Below are 20368 nucleotides of genomic sequence, written 5' to 3' on the forward strand. Positions count from 1 at the left end.
ATGGCCACGTTATGTTGGGCCTGAAGGCAAAAATAAACTTCAATGTGTCTATTAACCGTGTTCATTCCAGTCTTTGTGCAATGTAAAGAGTTCCTCTGTGCTGCTACACCACCTTCCTTCATATCTGATTTCAGGCTATAACGGATTTTGCTGCATTTGAGCACAAAGCTAGATCCTGACAGAGAGGCTCCATAACTATTCAGAGCCGCGTTTAAACTACTAGTGCTTCTCTGGGCTTCAGTGTAATTGACAACCAGCCACACGACCTTGTATGTGCAGGCAGAGAAGTTTCACTTTCCCTCCTTCCTGTGGGGCCCTGGGTCGAGCTCACTGATGAGATGCTTATCACATCACTGCAACAAATAGACACATCCTAAAATGTCTTACTTGGTCTGATCACAGGAACTGAGAAAAAGACAAACAAGCAGTGAGCAAATCACCACATCTGAAGCTATAACCACAAAAAACAGACGACTAATTTCAGAATTGCAAAACTGCACTGTTTTGCGGTGCTATTTCACAACTACACTGTTCTATTCCCTTTTTTCACACAAAATCAGTCACTGGTTCATTTTACAAAGACTGAGAACCCTATCTGGATTCTAATTATGCATCTAATCCAGCTGCTATGTGTATAATGTGTGTCTCCTGTGTTCATTTCCATGCACAAGTGATGGCTGTGGGTCAGCGGGGTCAGTGTCATTTGGCTTTTCCCATGCTTTAGTATCCCGCCTTCACAAGGTAGCAAGTAAGTGGAGGAAACTGATGTGATAAACCGACAGGATGTCAAGAGAAGAGAAAGGTGCACGGGTCCAACCGGCACATCCTTCCTCTGCTTCAACACAACAACCACAAAAACATGAGTTGATCTAGAGTCTGCAGTTGAAGTGTTTGTGTGTGTAAAGGTTGCAGTCTATATGTGTAACCTCTCACAGAAGCACAACTCTGTCAAAAATGAACTGTCCTGCAGTAATGACTGAAATAATAATAACACATGAAGATATATTTAACTACCGTAATGATTATGACTATGGACCCAAAACAATTTTTAAAAAATTACAGCAAACAGAACGTTGTGTTTTACTGACCAAATAGACGATGCAGGGAAAGCATGCATGAGTTTCAGATTATAGATCTAATTCACCATCAGTTCACAGTCTGTAAAACATATGAGGTGCAACACCTTATTTAATATTTGTTTTAGCACATGAACAATTTAAGTAAAGCTCCGCCTCTTATTCCAATCATGTATTATTAATTTCTCTGCTGGTTGACCACGTTTCTTAAAACAACAGAAAGCTGCAGGAACAGTTCAGCCTCACTTTGTTACAGCGGGAAAAGACTGACATGTTTAAAAAAATAAGAGGAAGAACATCTATATCCATGAATAAGAGTCAATAATCAGCTCTGGGTCCCTCCTGTCCACTCTGTCTTATTACACATCCACTCTAATAACTCTGTCTGACCTTATGTTCATGCAAGTTTAATTGCATGACTGATATCCCAGTTTAGGAAGTCATACATCAGAAAGAGATGTTATTTCTGTACACAGTGGAAGAACCTGATGACTAACATTAAGTCAGAAACCAAAAATAAAGCTCTGCATAAACGTTATCTGATGTAAAATACAAACTAGACAAGTTAGAGGCAGAAGTGTGACTCACTGTCCAGACTGAACTTAAAAGTATGTGCATATTTGATTTGAATCCAGCTAGATGTATAAATGTCAGTGTAAATCTGAAACAATCTGCTTCTCTTCCTCTATTCATTTTAAGAGTCACCTTAATGTCATCTCAAAGGTGATTTCAGCCACAGTGCATGTCGTCTGTCGGCATGTTGTTCAGTTCAAACAGCGCAGGAAAAAGTCCAATTCTGCAACAATTTAGCTTCTTGTCTTGTTCTCCCATATGGGTCAGTTCTGGCCTGTCACTGTGTCACGACTGTTCACTGCCTTCGTCCATCTCTGCGTCTGCTTGGGCTGCGTTTTCTTGCTCCGGGTCGCCGGGCAGGACGTCTGCGACTGTCTGGATGAGTTCCTCAATCTGCTCCTCTGATAACCGCTCTTCACTCTCTTCTACCAGCTAAACACAAAAACAAAAAAATGAGGCTATATTTACCAAAATGTGTTGTTACAAGCAGTGCAACACTAGAGATTCTGTACCTTTAATTGATAATAATTCATATTCTTCCTTTTTGGGGTTTTACGCATTTTTCTGGTGCATTTCATTACCTTGTACTCTACACTGCATCGGGCATTTTGGTTCTCTACACAAGACAGCTTAACCTGAGCTAAGGTCCGTTATTCTGAAGCTTTCAAATCAAATATCACATTATTTTCATTAGTTTAAAGAGTTTACCAGGTTTAAAGGGAAGAAAGATGTTCAACTTTCCAACATGGACAATAAGCTCTTAAAATGAACCAAAGAAAACTGTAAATTACAACATCTACAGTTAAATGAACACTCTAAAGGCAGAAAAAAAATCAATTGATCATGTGATTCAAAGCATCAGAGCAGCTACTAAACAAACCTTGAGGTGAGACTGTTTTGTCAGCGGCTGTTTAAAAAGATCAAGAATAAATTTTGGGCCTCCATTTATCAGCACATCATTCAGCACAACAACATTATGTGGCAAAGAACAATTCAAACTGCAAACTTGGTGTATATTTTGCTTTGGGTTATTTTCTTCAAGAAAACCATCTGTATGTTGGGAGATTCAAATGACAACATGAGGTGTGGAAAAAATGGAAATTAAGGATTCATGTAACATGGCAGAAGATCCTTATGATTAAAATCGCTTTCTATGGATAAAATATGTTTTAAATCTGAATACAGTCCAGACCACTGCAGCAACATTTTGCGTTTCTATTGATGTTTCTGGTGATGAAGTGGATGTCCAGAAACAGCCAAATGTTGTAAGGCCCGTACATGTTATTTCCAGCTGTGAGTTCCCTCTCTACGAAATTATCAGTGACACAGATTCTGACCTTTCAAATGGGTCACCAATGCGCATTGATTTCACTAAATGGAACCAATGGGGCCTTGCACATTTCAAAAATGACTCCACACAGCTGGTCATTCGAAACAGTATGAAATAATAGCTTGGTCAAGAATGACATTTTGTCTGTGACTGAACAGATTCATCACATAACAAGGCAGGCATTATTCTCTAGTTTTCTCATAGTAAAAACAATTTACAAGTCTGTTTCTCAGTCCCACTTAACCCTCAATGGCACCCCAAACCCATAGGTTTCTACTGAAGACTGACGTTTTCAATACCGGGTGACATAATTTTTTTTATTAAACTGATACAAATTACAGTTTGTAGCAAATATTATGCAAAAAAGAAGCAAGTAAGGCTATTTTGAGCTACAGATAAAGAGTATTTCATACAGCTTGGTATGTACGTGTGTGTGGAACAGATAGATAGATAGATAGATAGATAGATAGATAGATAGATAGATAGATAGATAGATAGATGATAGATAGATAGATAGATAGATAGATAGATAGATAGATAGATAGATAGATAGATAGATAGATAGATAGATAGATAGATAGATAGATAGATAGATTTTTATTAATCCCGAGGGAAATTCAAGGAACAGACTTTAATTCTCCTGTTCATCATAATAAAATTAATAAGCCGACAAGTTTAAATCTGTGTTTTTCATCTGGTCTGGACAGCAGTGGAAGTTTATGAAATAGGGAATAAATATCAGGTTCTAACAACAATGTGCCATTAAATGTTTGACGGATCTGTTCTTTCTAGGTTTTGGAATTGTTTGTGGGATTTTTATTGACATTAAGGAAAAAGATGATTCTTTAAGGGAATCTTATTATACAGAACAATTTTGGAAATGTAGACTGTCAATAAATGAGAAATATAGAATGGTACGGTAATATGTTATCCAAGAAACTGATGGCAGCAATAAAAAGAGACTTACTAGCTGCATTTCCACTGCAGTCTGTGGCCGGTGGTTTAGTAGCTGCAGCTTTTCTGCCCTGATGGGGGGAAAATATTAATGTGTACAGAGCAGTGCATGCAAATCAAGTCACTTATTTATGCAGGACACGCAGAACAACAGACATGGAGCGAAAGTGCCGTCCAATAGAGTATTAAGGCTGACATTACAAATTTACCAAACAAGTTTAAATAATCAAGTTAAGGTCCTGCAATATCATTTATCATCTAAACCAACCCAATCAGTTGAAATGTTTAGGTTAAGACCCTACAATATCATATATAATACAAATTCACCTGACCAATTTAAACTAAGACTCTACACACAGGCAATTTTGCATACAGTGCTCATCTGGAGTCTATAATATTCAAACAACACACGAATTCTAGCGTCTTTGTCTCTGTCAGATCTTACTGACTTTGTGAGTTTGTGAGGCATCATGGTGGTGAGAAACTCCTTGACGATCTCAGGACTCTGTCTGCTGCACGGCGTCTTTGAAAGGTACTTCAGCGTCTGGGCAGAAAAACAGAAGGAACATGCTTTTATAAGAGTGTAAATGTGACCCAAGAAGCACGTGGAGGAGGTCTAAGTCAGTGAAGAGGATGATGGGAAGGGTGCCGACCTCATACATGATGGTGTTGAGGTTCTGCTGTCCGACGCTGTGTTTGTTCTTCCCGCTGTCCTTCCTCTGTTCCTTCAGGTCTGTCAGGAGTTTAAATACCTGAGCAACACACGGTTGAACAAATCTGTCATCGGTCTCACAAACTAATCAAAGATATTATGTAAAACAGTGAGACAGAACATATAAGTTTACCTCATAGTTGCTGAGCATAGCAGCATTAGCATTTTTCCTGAGAAGAAAAATGAATATTTAAGCAAGAAAATACAATTTGGACCTTTGTACGGTAAATGAAGCATCATAATCTACAGTCCAAGGCCATCTTTCTAGCTTATTATCTCCTAATCTTCATTTAGTCAGCAGGTTTTACTCAGGTGTCACCTGAACTGCCTCCAGTTACTGAATGAAAACTACTAGATGTGACTGAAAGCTCTAAATTACGGTTTGTGGATTCTTTAGCTCGAGTTATTTTAATTAGAAATATTAAGCGTTTAGTATGACAGTTTACTTACAAACAAGGTACTATGTAGCTGAGTACACAGGGCTAAATATTGATTACAGTGAAAATGGACTAAACTATAAACGTAGTTGATCACAATATTTGATTTACTTGTATTTTCAGTTCCAGTGTTGTCGTAAAGTACATTTGGAAATTTATTTTAATGACGCAAAGGGCTGCAACTTATCAGTATTTTAAATCAGGCCTGCACAATATGTTGTTTCAGCTCTGACATTACAATGTGTGCAACAGTTACATGACAGGTAATGCAATGCGTATGAAGGCAAATGAACTCAAACTCATCATGGTAAAACTTTTTTTTGCTGCTTGATACGAAAATTAACTTGTTGCATTTCTCATGACTAATATGGAAGAGAAGTCTGTCTGCTAGAACATTATTTTTCTTTAAGTTTTGTTTACAAGCCAGAGGTTTCATATCTAGGCTCCACATGTGCACAGCAAAATCAGGGAGGAACAGGAGAGAGACACTGAAAAGCAAGATTTAGATGTAAGAAAAACACAAGAAACTGTGCATCAGTTCTATATTAAGCTACTTTGTCAACAAAAAGGATATTGTTTAAAAACAGGTACTGTGAGTTGTTGAAGCTTCATAAGGCGGCAAAACAAATTTCTATAACCATTTAAATCATGTCCACAAGTCCATTCAAGTCATCTGGGGAAAATTCCAGTACTTTTTCCATATTATAATATACATATATACATACATATATATATATATATATATATATATATATATATATATATATATATATATATATATATATATATATATATATATATATATATATATATATATCAGAAAAACAAAGTACCATATATCAGTTTTTGTCCAATACTGTGCAGCCCTGATTTTCCTTGATTACTTTTGAAAAATATTCAAAGTCAAAGGCTCAGCAACAATGTTAATTACTAGCACTGGGGCATTAAAAAAATATTTCCCCATCATTGAGAAATGAGTACCAATATTCTTTGAACATAAATAATTTATAAATCATCAAAATCAAGATGATATTTAGTGTCTATGAAGAATTGATCAATCAACTAATCGTGAAAATGCCCTGAAAAATTTTTATATCAGTGTTGACAGTTTATAGTTGCCAATGTTGCCTTTGAAGCAGAATCAAGGCCCACTGACGGGATTATTTAGATATTATAACCTACAAACACAGCTGTATTGGCAGACCAAATACTGATTAAATAAACAGATCCTCGCATCTAGTGATTTAACTGGTTCATTTACATCAATAAAAGGTCGGTACTGTCCTATTCATTTTCAAACAGACTGCGATTTAGTGTTTCTCGACCACATACAGCAGAAAATGTGCCTAAACCCTGCTGTCATCTCATTCCGTTTCAAACAAACCCATCAAAAAATTAACGTGAAACTGAGAACGACGTGGCTTTAACTACAACATCTGTCTGCAGTCCAAATACATAATTCACAACCTCCAATTTACAAAGTTACTGGGTAAAATTCGGTAGTAATATATGGTATTTCTAAAATCTTACACTTCCATTTTGCCTGGCACGTCGATCCGTTGTAAAAAATGTCCGTGTAGAAACCACCGGCTCAAGGTTCCGCAGACACGATCCTCAAACACTTAAGATAGAGATGGCTGGTTGGTTATTTTAAACCACAGCAATTCTCTGCTTTAATCTTCGGGTTATATTTCAGTAAAGAAACAGACATCACTTTGCACTGAATCAACTTGTCAGGCAGTCAATCTAACACCAACCATCAGGCTGTTTGAGTGCTGCAATGCACAGCTATTTTTAGTTTAGTTTATTTTTTTTGTTTTGGAAAATCTTAAAATGAATTAGGTTTATTTGTGTCCACCCTCATGTTGCCCTTTATTTCTTAAAATGGCTAAATGAGCCCCTGTCCGCTGTTATGTTTGTGTTGTGCTGCCCTCTCCTGTTCAGAGCGCTTTGTCAGTTTAAAAATGCTGTTAATTCCTTAATGTGAACTACAACGATACACAGCAGCACTATCAAGGAACCCAGTAAAGACCATAGACGGTATAATAAATAATAATCTTTATTATACAGTCTATGGTAAAGACCCAACTTAAAAAGGAAGCATCGAACTGTGAAAATATCTCCACCTGATGATCTCACTGTGGAAAAATCCAAATCAGAAATGGGAACTAACAGTAACAGAATGGGACCAATCTATTAAAAACTGCATAAATAAGAAATCTACACACCAACCTAAATGCACAAATCCTGTATTTCAAGATGTGATAATGATCTACAAAGAGCACTCAAACGATATATATTATACATTGAAAAAAATCTGCCCTATGTGTCAAACAACAGTCAATATCATAAGGAAATTACTTTTGGTTTGAAGATGAAAGTATGATGCAAAGTAATCATTTTGATTTTTTTTTTTTAACTTATGTGATCATTTGTTTCTCACATCGGTTAATAAAAAATTAAAGCCAAACAGCTACCTGATGATCAGAGGCTCAGAAGACTAAATATCACCAGAAAAATATATTTTAATGCCCTGATATCAGATTACACATTTATTTCAATGTATCTCTGTCTAATGGCCAAAATTCAAAATCCAAGCTTTTTCAGGAACTATAAAAATGCATAAAACTATAAAAATGCAGCTGGACTTCATCTTGTCTTGAACATATGGCATGATGTGGTGGCAGGATTTCTTTTTATTAATTTATTTTCCCTTTCAGTTGCAATGTATCATATTTAAATAATTGACTGTAAATTTACCCTTAGTTTGTTCTTTTTTATCTTATTATTTTCGTTTCCTTTCTTCTTGTTTTAAAAGTGCAATGTGATACATCAGCATGATGTACAATTTCCTGTTCTTTTGCCTGTTTGTGAAAATATAAAAAACAATAAAACTCTGTTCAATAAAAAAACAAACACACAACTAATAAAAAGCAGACAACTTAAATCCAAGAATAAAAAACAATTATTGTGTACAATTCAATTTTATTGATATAGTGCCAATTACAGTCACATTGTCTCAAGACGCTTTACAGAACCCATATGCCCGACCCCCAGAGCAAGCCAAAAGGCTTGGAAAGGAAAGGAAAACACCCTTCTGTGTTCTGACATAAAAACAACAGCCAAAGCTGCTCTCACTCATTGTAGTGATCAGTGCACTCTCAGTTAATATCCATTGGGACAGGTGCCTCTACATGAGAGAAGAATTCAAACAACCCCTTCAAAGTTGTGTCAGTTATGTTCACTGAATTATTGACAGCGTTTTTAAATGTTGTGAGATTTCTGCTGTCGACCAGTTTCTTCACATTCATCAGAATGTTGTCACGTTGAGTGGAACCGCAAGTGAGGAAATCCTTCAACACATTAAATTTCTCTCTCTCCACCATCTGGATAATCATGTGTTCCATGATGTCAGACAGAGCATAGCCAAACTCAATGACACTTGTGTCCCCCCTTGTGCTGGGGTACAGGTATCCCCCAGTATGCATTGCGACAACATTACAGTGTTTATCAAAAACAGGAGAACCAGAAGAGCCACCATAAAAACAAGTCTCGTACATTAGAGCCTGTTTTATTTGTTCAACATATTTTGCTGTGTTCTTAAAGAACTGTGAAGTTATCAGCTGAATGTTTCCTTGATTTTCAACGTAATGCCTCTCCACAACCTGGCTGCGGTTCTCAGTCGCAACAATCAGACAAGAATCTCTTTTTTTCACACCACCATCTGGATGCCCAATAATGCAAATTGCACCGCTTTTGGGAAGGATTCCAACGTGTGCTGCCAGAGGACGAGGCAAATTCTCATTAGCGCTGAGCTTTAACAAAGCCCAGTCACGAGGTGGCACATCAGGATTGTACTCATAACCAACAACCTCTTCCACCTCTACTGACCCTCCCACTGTCTGTTCCAGATCATAAAAGGAGAAATTAACAGTGACCCTCCCGTTAAGCTGCCCACTAACATCATTATAAATGTTATTAATGACATGGGCATTTGTGAGGACAAAATTGGCAAACAGCAGAAAGCCACTTCCTATCGGTGTCCCATTGATCCTCACTTGACAAACAGAATCACTAAGCTCCATCAGCTTCTTCTCTGTTTTCACCTCTCTGCATGTCTCAGCATTCTTTTCAAACTCCACACGGAGCAGATTCTGGATGCGAGAAAGCTTAGGAACCTGAGTTTTCCTGCCGTTCATTGAGTCTTTGAACTTTGAAGATAACTGAGCGTACTTGTTTTTTGAACCAGGTATTTCACGCAGTACATTTTCTAGTTCTGTAGCAAGACGAAGTTTTGGTTTCTCTTCTGGTACATGGTTATTCTCTAAATCAGTGGGGATAGACTGCTGTAAAGAGTCTTGGCTTTCATCAGGATCATATCCCTGAGAATCATTTGGTGTTATGTAAGCATCATCAAGACTGCTAGATTGACTGCCTGGTGGACTTGACTTATCAAGCAAAATGATCTGGAAAGTTTTACCATCAAGATCATCAACTGGGTTGGACATCTCTATGTTTATTTCAGTGCTTCTTTCAAAAAGCGCACAGTTCTTTCTGAATATCGTACTGAGAAAATGAGCATCTCTTTTAAGAGCTTGCTTCACTTTCTCCCCTTTGTATGCATAAACGGTAACTTCCTGAATTTCCGTTTTTAGTGCTGGATTTTTCAGGATATTCACGACATTTTTACCTCCCTTTACCAACACATGAAACATCACAAGGTTGCTAGATGGATCTTCCTTGCAGGAAGTAACACGGCTACTGACCCCTTTTGTTGGGTTGTTGACAGCTTTCACATACTTTAGAATCAGACGTTCATTTCTAATTAAACTGCATGGAAAGTGCAAACTGATAGCTTTCCCATCTCTCAGAATGACAAGCTCCTTCCCTTTGCGCTTTTCTGCATCTCGTCTGAACTGTGAACTTCTCTTCAGGACGTCCTCAACAGTCCCTGCTTTGTCGCAGGTGATCGTAGTGACGCTCTTGTTACTAAAGCACAACTCGAAAGAATGAGTCGGATGTGCCTCCTCTTCCTGTAGACAAGAAACAGTTTACTCACACTGATTTCAATCACAGTAAAAAAATAACAGTACCTCATTCAAACACTGTCATGGTATCTTAGGCACATAATAATTATGTTTTTACTGTGTGATCTTAACATATTAGAGTCTATCAAAAAGACCAGCTGTGACACAGATGTAGTATAAAAAGGTCACAAAATATGTGCTTCATTGATAATCTATATTTGCCAACAAAGACAAAATAAATATGACAAACCTGTGCAAATGGTTGTAGATTAAGAGACGGACTCCTCTCCCCATTCTCACTTCCGTTTTTCATCTTGATGTAACAGACAGAAATGTTATTAATAGTGTATTACAGAATGCAGGTTTTAGACTACAGACATGCAGACATTTTGGTAAAAGATAAGAGGCTAGGTGAAACTGCCAAAATCAAGATGTTGTGACAAAAACATACAAATTCATCTTAAATAGCTTGAATTAAACTGCCTTGAATGTACAGAAGGAAATAAGCACCTTTATTTCAGCTGGTCCATCTTTTGTAGTCGTCATGTTGATGCTGTTTCCAGTTGAATTTCAACACTGAATATAGTTGGTGTAGAATCTTTTCTGAAGGAACAGGGAAAACAAAAAACATAACCTTTCTTTTAAATGTTGTGTTTTTATATCTTTGCTCTCAAGCCAAAACGCCAAACTTTAACTATAACATGATAATGGTTATAAAATGAAACTTGGAATCATGCCCTGCCACATTTAAGAGGGAAAACGTGTACAAAACATACCAATAGTTAAACAGGTAAAACATGGCTGATTTAATACCATAGACTGTATATAAAGATAAAAGATATCTATAAGATCTTTATATAAAGTTATACAGTCTATATACAGTCTATGTTTAATACGCATTGATATTCCTGTGTAATGTTAGACAGGTGAAAATCACAACCTGTCTTTTTCCGCAAAATGTGCCCCAAACAATACGGATAATTGTTGACTGACTTATACGTCAATGGCACGAAAAAATCACTTAAGAGCCTTATCACTTTTTGTATTGATTCCGCATTTCTTATATTTATATTTTCTTTGCGGTATAATTGTGGACGAAGGCTCTCCTAGACTCTCAGTTTCCGCTATGGAACGTAACCTAGATGCTTTGTTGCGTCGCAATAAGTTCATTCTACTATAGTAACTTTGTCGCAAATTACCATTTTAAACAGTTTTTAGCTTAAACTTACCAAAAGAGCAACAAACAGCCAGTGATGCTTACAGATGAGCCAGCGGAAGAAACTCTAGAATATTCCACAAGTGAACCGCCCATAAATTCGCGCAACTAGGTTCTAATTCTTCTTCGCGTTCTTTTGAGGACGGAAGTCAGTGCTGCCTCCTGCAGGTCGAGACAATTCAAATTGTATGCATTAGCAGCTTAAAACCCCTTCAAAGCCTGCGTCCACTGGAATGGACATGACATATTTTTGGGTCTAGACCAATAAAAATCTGTGATTTCGTCATTTGAATAATGTTTTCTTTTTAACTGGTTCCTGATTATCCAATTACAATGAAGTTATGACCAGTAATTGAGAGAGCTGCAGGCATCAGGCAAGACAAGTACCACCCACCGAAACATTGTAGGTCGAGCAACCCCTCCACCCCCATGGCAACAGCAGTGATGCCATTTGCCCCCCTCAGCAGGACAATGCGCCCCAACACACCACAAAAACTGCTCAGCAGTGGCCCAGAGAACATGACAGAGGTAAGCTGTTTACCTGGGTTCCACACTCCCCAGATCCAGATCTTATTGAGCATCTGTGAAGTTTGAGAGGGGTAAGCCTGATCTAGGTAGGTCCACCCTGCAACCCACAGGATCACTGCCACCATCCCGGTGCCACAGGACATCCCCAGAGGTCCTGTGTCCATGGCCCACTGGGTCGGAGGAGTTTTAGCAGCATAAAGCCAACTGTAAAGTACAGGATTTTCAATTCAGTGTCTATTCCAATTGACTGAAGGCATCAAAACTGTGGATGAACCCATATGGAATTATGTCGTAAACAAAAAAGTGTGAAATAAGTCAAAACATGATTTAGATTTTAGATTCTTCAAAATAGCCACCTTTTGCTGATGAGCTTCATGAGATAGTCACCTGAAATGGTTTTCAGGTGCAACTATCATTACTAGCCTAGCAACTTATTCATAAGTAAGTTACTGTTATCCTTAGGCCAACAACTAGCATCCCAGGCTAACCACTAGCTTCTTAAAGCTACCAATTATCATTACTAGCCTAGCAACTAGCATTCTTTAGCCAGTTTCCAGTGTTCCTAAGCCAACAATTAGCATTCTCAGGCTGATCATCACCTTCTCTGAGCTAAAAACTATCATTACTAGAATAGCAATTACCAGTCCTAAGCAAGTTACTACTGTCCCTAGGCCAACAACTAGCATTCGTAGGCTAGTCACTGGTTTCTCTCAGCTACAACTATCATTACTAGCAACTAGCATTCCCAAACCAGTTACTACTGTCCCTAGGCCAACAATTAGCATTCCTAGGCTAGTCACTGGCTTCTCTCCGCTACAATTACCATTACTAGCCTAGCAACTAGCATTCCCAAACCAGTTACTACTGTCTCTAGGCTAACAATTAGCATTCCCAGGCTAGTCATTCGCTTCTCTAACGTACCAACCATCATTACCAGCCTAGCAACCAGATTTCTTAAACTAGTGACTAATCCACCTAGTACTGTGAACGCAGAAAACAAAATATTATAGTTAGGGAGACTCTGGTAAGAACTTGCGGGCACTGCTTTCATGAATCAGTTTCTGTAGAGTTTTGATTTTTCCGCCAGGAACAGCCTCAGTCCCACACGGTGACGCTCAGCTACGTAGAAACAGAGAAGAAGCTCCGCTGACGTTTTTAAAGCGACACTAACAGCTTCAGTCAAAACTGGCACGTTTCCGTCCCACGTCTCGGCGCTGACCGTCTCCTCAGCCACAACATCAGTCCAGACCAAACCGCTACAGACACTCACCGTCGACTAACATGGCCAATACAGAGGTAAAGTTAAAGTTTAGCCGCGGCAGCTGCGACCACCGTGTTGTTGTTTTAGCCAGCAGCTGGACGCTAACAAAACAAGCTGTCAAACTGGGTTCTCCTCGTGTTTTGCTTCTGCTGCCCGACAGGGAAGCAAACTTTGGGGAGGTCGTTTTGTGGGAGACACCGACCCTATCATGGAGAAGTTCAATGCATCCATCGCTTATGACCAGAGGATGTGGGATGCAGACATACGTGGCAGCAAGGCTTATGTTAAAGCTCTGGAAAAGGCAAAGCTGGTCAGCACAGAGGAGATGGAGCAGATCTTAAATGGGATGGACCAGGTAAAGTCACACATGTGGAGCTACATTCAAGGAAAACAAACTACGATCAGTGAAAGTTTACTAGATTAGACGTCCAACATCAGTTCTTATTGTGGTTTTTGCATCTTCGCCTCCTGGTTGATAGATGACAGCTGAAAATGTGCCATGGTGCAGGATTCCTCTGTATTTTGTGTGAGTGAACAATAGTATCATCATGTGACAGGTGTCAGCTGCCAAACAGCCTCTGTTTTCAGGGTGTCCTCTCCATCCTGATGTTTTGCTTTGTCAGTGCCAGTGACATTAGGTAAACGACACAGTGCAGACCAACAAATCATGCTATTTTCATGTAGAAATCAACGAATGCGCTCATACGTCTGCAATGTGTATAGCAAAGCCAGATTTGCTAAATAAACAATGTATGTGCAGTATTTAGGCCCATTTTGTGACACAGCGCTCATTTCTATCCCACTAGATTCACGGAGAGTGGTCTAAAGGTGCTTTTGTGATCAAAGCTGGAGATGAAGACATTCATACTGCTAATGAGCGCAGACTAAAGGTGAGCTGCTTCTTCTGACTTGTCGGTTCCGAAGGTGAGGTTTTGCATTTAGTTTGCTCTGTGAAATTATAGCATTATTCTGGGACATTAAACTATTTAAATATTGTGCTGTAACACTATCAGAAAAAGCAATTCCTGCTGTCAACAAATCCCTTGAAAAGACCAAAGACCCCACTACTGAATTGATCCTAGCAATTGTGCTACTGTCATACCCTAAACCTGATTATTCCTCTGTGTTATAAATCTCCATTTTTGTCCAGAAGCTTTTGTTTTCCAAGGTATTTGTTGGCAGTAAAGAAAGGTAGAATAAGATCAGTCCCATCTTGATGTGTGTCAACATCACAGGGAGCATATAAGTTAAAAATCTACCAGAAACAAGGTTAATTTTTTATTTTTTCAGTTGTGGGTTATGAAAGATGTCACAATTGCTTTGCTTGCATGTTTTCTCAGGAGCTGATTGGAGCGCCAGCAGGGAAGCTGCACACCGGTAGGAGCAGAAATGACCAGGTTTGTCTTAAGATTAATAGTGTTTGACTCAATTGCCTTTTAGAGTTGGAGCCTCTGTTTGATTTCACAGTAGAGATGAGTCAATAAAGTGTTCTGAGACTGTGTCCTGTGTGTGTTTTGGTTAATCAGGTGGTGACTGACATGAGGCTGTGGCTGCGAGATGCCATCACAACTCTGACAAACGACACGCTGCAGTTAATATCTACCATGGTTGAGCGGGCAGCAGCGTAAGACAAACACACCCTGGCTTAAAACAAACACACTCTCCTTCCTGTAAGTGTGCTTTTTAAAACTAGCCCATCTGTCACTTCTTTTCTGAACCTCAGAGAAATTGAAGTCCTCTTTCCTGGTTACACTCACATGCAAAGAGCTCAGCCAATCAGATGGAGCCACTGGATTCTAAGGTGACCTTTTGTCAAGTATAAACTGTTCGTCATGTTAGTTAGTGTGTCGTTAATGTTGCGTCTTCTCTTTTGCTAGTCATGCTGTTGCTCTTCGCCGAGATGTGGAACGACTTCTGGAGATCAAGAAGAGAGTTAACGTCTTACCTCTCGGCAGGTACGCTGTAAAAACTCAGAATGACTTTCAGTCACTGGTATGATGGAGCATTTACAAAGATTACTGTTGTTTTCAGTGGAGCCATCGCTGGAACTCCATTTGACATCGACAGGGAGCTTCTGCAGAAAGGTCAGGCCACGTAGCTTTTTGGCATTTCTTTTTTGCTTTATTTCACCCGTGTCTCCTTTGTTTATGAAATACACTACCGTTCAAAAGTTTGGGGTCACACAGACAATTTCAAGTTTTCCATGGAAACTCACACGTTTATTCGTGTGCTAACATAACTGCACAAAGGTTTTCTAGTCATCAATTAGCTTTTTAACACCATTAGCTAACACAATAATAATAAAAATAATACCTTTTATTTGTAAGCATCTTTCTTGACACCCAAGGTCCCTTTAGAGGAAAAAAATACAGCACAACAGATAAAAAAACATACAAAAAGATTTTAAAAAGACATACATAGAGCTAAAAAAACATACATAAAGAAAGAGGCAGTTAGAGCAAATAAATAATCTTGAACAGATGAGTTTTGAGTCTGTATTTGAAGAGAGGCAGAGAATCAATATTTCGAATGTCCGGTGTGAGTGAGTTCCAGAGTTTGGGAGCAGAGCGACTGAAAGCAGCTGTGTTCTAATGTAGCATTAGAACACAGGAGTGATGGTTGCTGGAAATGTTCCTCTTTACCCCTATGTAGATATTCCATTAAAGATTTCCAGCTAGAATAGCCATTTACCACATTAACAATGTCTAGACTGGATTTCTGAGTAATTTAATGTTATCTTCCTTGAAAAAAATAAGTACATTTTTAAGTGACCCCAAACTTTTGAACAGTAGTGTGTGTATTTTCCAGACCTGAAACCATTTCTCCTCCTCTGGGTCTGTAGAGTTGGCATTTGATGGCATCAGTCTAAACAGCATGGATGCCACAGGACAAAGAGACTTTGTAGGTACGTAGACATGCACATGTCAGTCAGCTGTCACACATACACACACCCAACCAGTGAATATACGTCACAATCGCATAATCTTTTCTGCCCGTTTAGTGGAGTTCTTGTTCTGGGCTTCGCTGTGTTTGACCCACCTCAGTAAGATGGCTGAGGACCTGATGCTGTACAGCACTAAAGAGTTCTCATTCATAGCGCTGTCAGACGCCTACAGGTCAGTTTGGCTTTTTATTAAGTGGTTTTAAATGACATTTTGTAACAGTTGTAAGACTTCACAACTCTGGTTCACTTAATTTATATGAAAATGAGGCCAAACATTGTGGCCACTTGCAGATTCAGCAAATAAAAGTGATTATCTTGTAACATGGCCACATGTGAAGGTCTAAGATATAGATATTAAGCAAGCAGTCACCATGTTGGATGCAGAAGAAACAAGAAGAACTGAACAACTCTGACAAGGGCTAAATTATAACAGCTAGAAGACTTTGCTAAAGAATCTCTGAAATGGCAAAGTTTGTTGGATGGTTAGAACTAGCCACAGTGAGCAGTAGTGTACACTTACTGACAGCTGTGAGAGGAGAGACAAACTACGAACTGGCATCAGGGTGTTGAGGAACATCCTGGAATAAGTTTGATGTGCAGAGAGCTCAACCAGGATCTGCTGCCTTGTCTTAGTGTCTGATACCACAACACACCTTAGAGCAAACTCATCTTAGTTCCCAATTTGATCTCAAGTGGACCGGACCAGTAAAACCACAGCATAATGACCAATAAATAACTACAACTCCTAATGTTTCCTTTGTTTCAGTACAAAAAAGTACATTCTGAAAATGTTCACATTCAAGGAATTATCTTTTTACAAAACATTATGAACAACCTGACATTTCTCATGAACAAAATGACAAAAGTCAGACAAAAAAGATAAGACAACAAAAACAAGACAAAATATTAAAAAAAGAGACACAAAATGACAAAAATGCCAACACAAAATGACAAAAAATGAGATAAACAACATGAAACAAAACAAAAAAGAGACAAAGTGACAAAAAATGGGCAAACGACAAAAACAAAACCAATAATGACAAAAGCTAGAATCAAAACAATAAAAAAATAGAAAAACAACACAAGCAAGACAAAAAAAAACACAAAACGACAAAAACGATGCACAAAACAACGAATAAAGCGGCACACAAAATGACAAAAATAAGACACAAAACACAAACGAGACAAAAAGGAAACACAAAACAACAAACATGAGAAACAAAACAACAAATATAATGCAACTACTACTAAATGATTTAAAATATCTAGATGAACCATAGTGGTTAGTGATCTGACGAGTGTAAAAAAAAGGGGGGGGGGGGGGGAAGCCTTATGTGTTTGTTTAAAGACTTGATTTTTGATGGATCTTGACATAAAATGCAGTTCTTTGCGCTTAAGTTTTGTTCCACACTTCTGTAAACATAAACTAGCATTAAAGCTGTAAGGAAACTGTAAATGATCATCACCTACAGTGCAGCTCCCTCATCTGTAAGGCTGCTCTAAAGCCCACATGTTCCACACTGAAAAAATAAGTTCATTTTCACTTTTAGCCCTGGTGTTCCTGCTGTATATTTAGGGTGCCTCTCATCTCCTCATCTGTATATCCATGCAGCACTGGCAGCAGTCTGATGCCCCAGAAGAAGAATGCTGACAGTCTGGAGCTGATCAGGAGTAAAGCAGGTCGTGTCTTTGGCAGAGTAAGACTTCCGACTAAAGACACGCTTTTGTTAAATCATCTCCTCAATGAAGGGACCTGTTTAATATTTAGTGCACGTGCAGACCACATTTCCCATGAATCCTGTTGCTTCCGGTTGTAACAAAACTACTTCTTAGCTTTTTAATTTATTATTATTACAGCCTCTTCTGTCCTTCCATCATCTACTAGAAGCATTTTTCCTGCAAAACCAGCACCCTCTAGTGGCATAACGCTATCATTACTTTTCCTACAAAATCAGAATAAAAGCCACTGAGGGAACTGAGAGAAGAATATATGTAATGTAAGAGCGAACCAGTTCACTGAATTCAGGTCTTTACTAGACAGACCTTTGAGAATGAACCATCTGACCTTTCAGTAGCAGAACAGCACATTCAAACTTGTTGCTGTCTGACACACGTCACTGATTTCTTTGTTAATTTGTTACTCATTGCAGTTTTCACATCAAACGCACCTATTACTAATTAACTCTGTATTTCAGTGTGCAGGGTTCATGATGACACTGAAGGGCCTGCCCAGCACCTACAACAAAGACCTGCAGGTATGAAAGCATCTTTGTGTGCTTCATGGGAAGGTCTTTTTTACTTATTTCTAATTTCCTGCTGTCTCGTCATCACTCGTCAGGAGGATAAGGAGGCCATGTTTGACTGCTATGACACTGTTCAGGCCGTGCTGCAGGTGACAACTGGAGTCATGTCAACTCTGAAGGTGAGAGATCAGATTCTTTGCTCACAAATCTGTGGAATGAAATTTTAACTTCTGTGCAAAATTTGGAAGTGAGTCTGAGATTTGTAAAATAAAATCAGTTGTAGACATCTGGGGATGTTTTCTTTGATTCAAATTGTGTTTCAGATCAACCAGAGTGTGATGGAAGCTGCTCTCAGTCCCGACATGTTGGCCACTGATCTGGCCTACTTCCTTGTGAGGAAAGGGGTGAGTCGTACATGCAGTAGCTATGTTGTCATTGAGACATACATTTTTTTTGGGGGGGGAAACATTTACAAAAAATATCAGTTCAAAAGAAATCTACAGTCATGGAAAAAAATATTAGACCCTCTCACATAATGCCTAAAACAAAAGAATTATGTGAAGCCACAAAGGCAACCATCTTCTTGACCCTTTGCTGGGGATCACAAGGATTGGACTGTTGATGATTGGGCTAAGGTTCTCTTCAGTGATTAATCCAATTTTCAGTTGATGCCCACTCCAGCCAACTTACTGGTTAGGAGGAAATCTGGAGAAGCTACAAACCAGACTGTCTGCCTCTACAGTAAAACATGGGGATGGATCTGGGTTGTTTTAGTCTGGGTAGAACAGGGCAAACACATTTGTGTGAAGGATGAATGAACAGGGCTACTCTTGAAAACAGAAAGTTATCATTATATTTGTCCAAACAAATGCACCTTTAGTTGTACCAGACATTAAATTGAACAAGAAATTGAAGAAAACAAGGGTGGTCTAATAGTTTTTTCCATGACTGTATATCCGGAAATGAAATAGTACAGTGTGTATACTTCTAAGAGACTTATTGGGATAGATTCATTAGTTTCAGAAACTCTGCAATTCTGGCAACTCCTCATCCAATGTGATACTTTACATATTCTTATCTACTTATTATGGCAGTGTTGTTGTTTATGAATTTATTTCATGCTGCAGTAGCAGATACTGCAATATCATCGTTGAAAAAACACAAAACAGAAAACCTTTACATTATTTTGACTATCCGTTGTTTCTGACTTCTTATGTCTCTACCCTTCATGCCATAGAGGAAAACCAGCTCATGAGTTAAAACAGTTTTACAGAGCACACAGAAGTAAGGTATATCTTTGAGGTTTATGTGTTTTAGAGTGTAGCTGTGTGTTATTTGTGGTGCAGGTACCTTTCAGAGAGGCCCACGGTATCTCTGGAAAAGCTGTGTTTACAGCTGAATCCAAAAACATCGCCCTGAATCAACTCACCGCTGAAGACCTGAGTGCTGTTAGGTAGCTCTCCTCTCATTCTCACACACATACTCTCAACCTAAAAACTAAAACCTTGCTAACTAACTATTGTTTATTTTAGGAGGACTAGTTTTGGTGCATCTCCATCCATTTTATCACATAATGATGATCAATTCTCTCTTCCTTCCACTTCTATGTGTCTGTTCTGTGATTTTAGCCCTCTGTTTGGGAGTGACGTATCCTCAGTGTGGGACTACAGGAGCAGTGTGGAGCAGTATAGCGCCCCCGGAGGAACAGCCAAGACTAGCATCACTGCACAGGTGGAACACCTGAGGACCTGGCTGAAGAAGCAGGCACAGTGACCTCCACCCAATTTCGCCTTAAGACCCTGAATCAGGTTTTCTGCCATAGTTTAGATTAGTATGAACTGTCCAGCTTAGGTCAAAGGGAAATGTATAAAACTTGAAAACCACATTACCATTCAAACAATAAGTATAAGTATGACACGCCAGCTGCTGCTGTGTAACCTCGAGATGTCTCTGTTGATCATGTAGGAATCTGTTACAAAGGACCTGAACATTGTGGATTGCTGCCAAAATAATAAAGAGCGTTGTTAGAGCCTGATCTGACTGATTTCTACCACAAAGGAAAAACCA

General features: G+C 38.8%; 3 protein-coding genes across 4 annotated transcripts; 1 reads left to right on the plus strand and 2 right to left on the minus strand.

The window, feature by feature from the left end:
• Positions 1–1161: 1161 nt before the first annotated feature.
• Positions 1162–6713, minus strand: crcp (calcitonin gene-related peptide-receptor component protein). Its single transcript, XM_023288793.3, has 6 exons — positions 6613–6713; positions 4779–4815; positions 4587–4685; positions 4383–4477; positions 3947–4004; positions 1162–2081 (listed from the first exon to the last, which is right to left on the minus strand). Exons 1-6 carry the CDS (start codon positions 6618–6620, stop codon positions 1935–1937), a joined length of 444 nt encoding a protein of 147 aa, XP_023144561.2. The 5' UTR covers positions 6621–6713; the 3' UTR covers positions 1162–1934.
• Positions 6714–8053: 1340 nt separating this feature from the next.
• On the minus strand, positions 8054–12874 carry LOC111580860 (serine protease FAM111A-like). 2 transcript variants are annotated; one of them, XM_055017196.1, is made up of 4 exons: positions 11867–12874; positions 10620–10712; positions 10360–10422; positions 8054–10115 (listed from the first exon to the last, which is right to left on the minus strand). In XM_055017196.1, exons 2-4 carry the CDS (start codon positions 10653–10655, stop codon positions 8244–8246), a joined length of 1971 nt encoding a protein of 656 aa, XP_054873171.1. In that variant the 5' UTR covers positions 10656–10712; positions 11867–12874; the 3' UTR covers positions 8054–8243. The 2 variants fall into 2 exon arrangements, with proteins under 2 accessions (XP_054873171.1, XP_023144543.2); XM_023288775.3 differs by lacking the exon at positions 11867–12874 and adding an exon at positions 11339–11694.
• Positions 12875–12990: 116 nt separating this feature from the next.
• On the plus strand, positions 12991–20336 carry asl (argininosuccinate lyase). The gene is made up of 16 exons (XM_023288787.3): positions 12991–13149; positions 13275–13469; positions 13921–14004; positions 14455–14511; positions 14641–14738; positions 14838–14915; positions 14992–15069; positions 15146–15198; positions 15957–16019; positions 16116–16230; positions 17671–17755; positions 18254–18313; positions 18397–18480; positions 18625–18705; positions 19648–19754; positions 19930–20336. Exons 1-16 carry the CDS (start codon positions 13135–13137, stop codon positions 20072–20074), a joined length of 1398 nt encoding a protein of 465 aa, XP_023144555.2. The 5' UTR covers positions 12991–13134; the 3' UTR covers positions 20075–20336.
• Positions 20337–20368: the final 32 nt, after the last annotated feature.

This window comes from Amphiprion ocellaris, chromosome 14 (genome assembly GCF_022539595.1).
Source record: "Amphiprion ocellaris isolate individual 3 ecotype Okinawa chromosome 14, ASM2253959v1, whole genome shotgun sequence".
Lineage (NCBI taxonomy): Eukaryota > Metazoa > Chordata > Actinopteri > Pomacentridae > Amphiprion > Amphiprion ocellaris.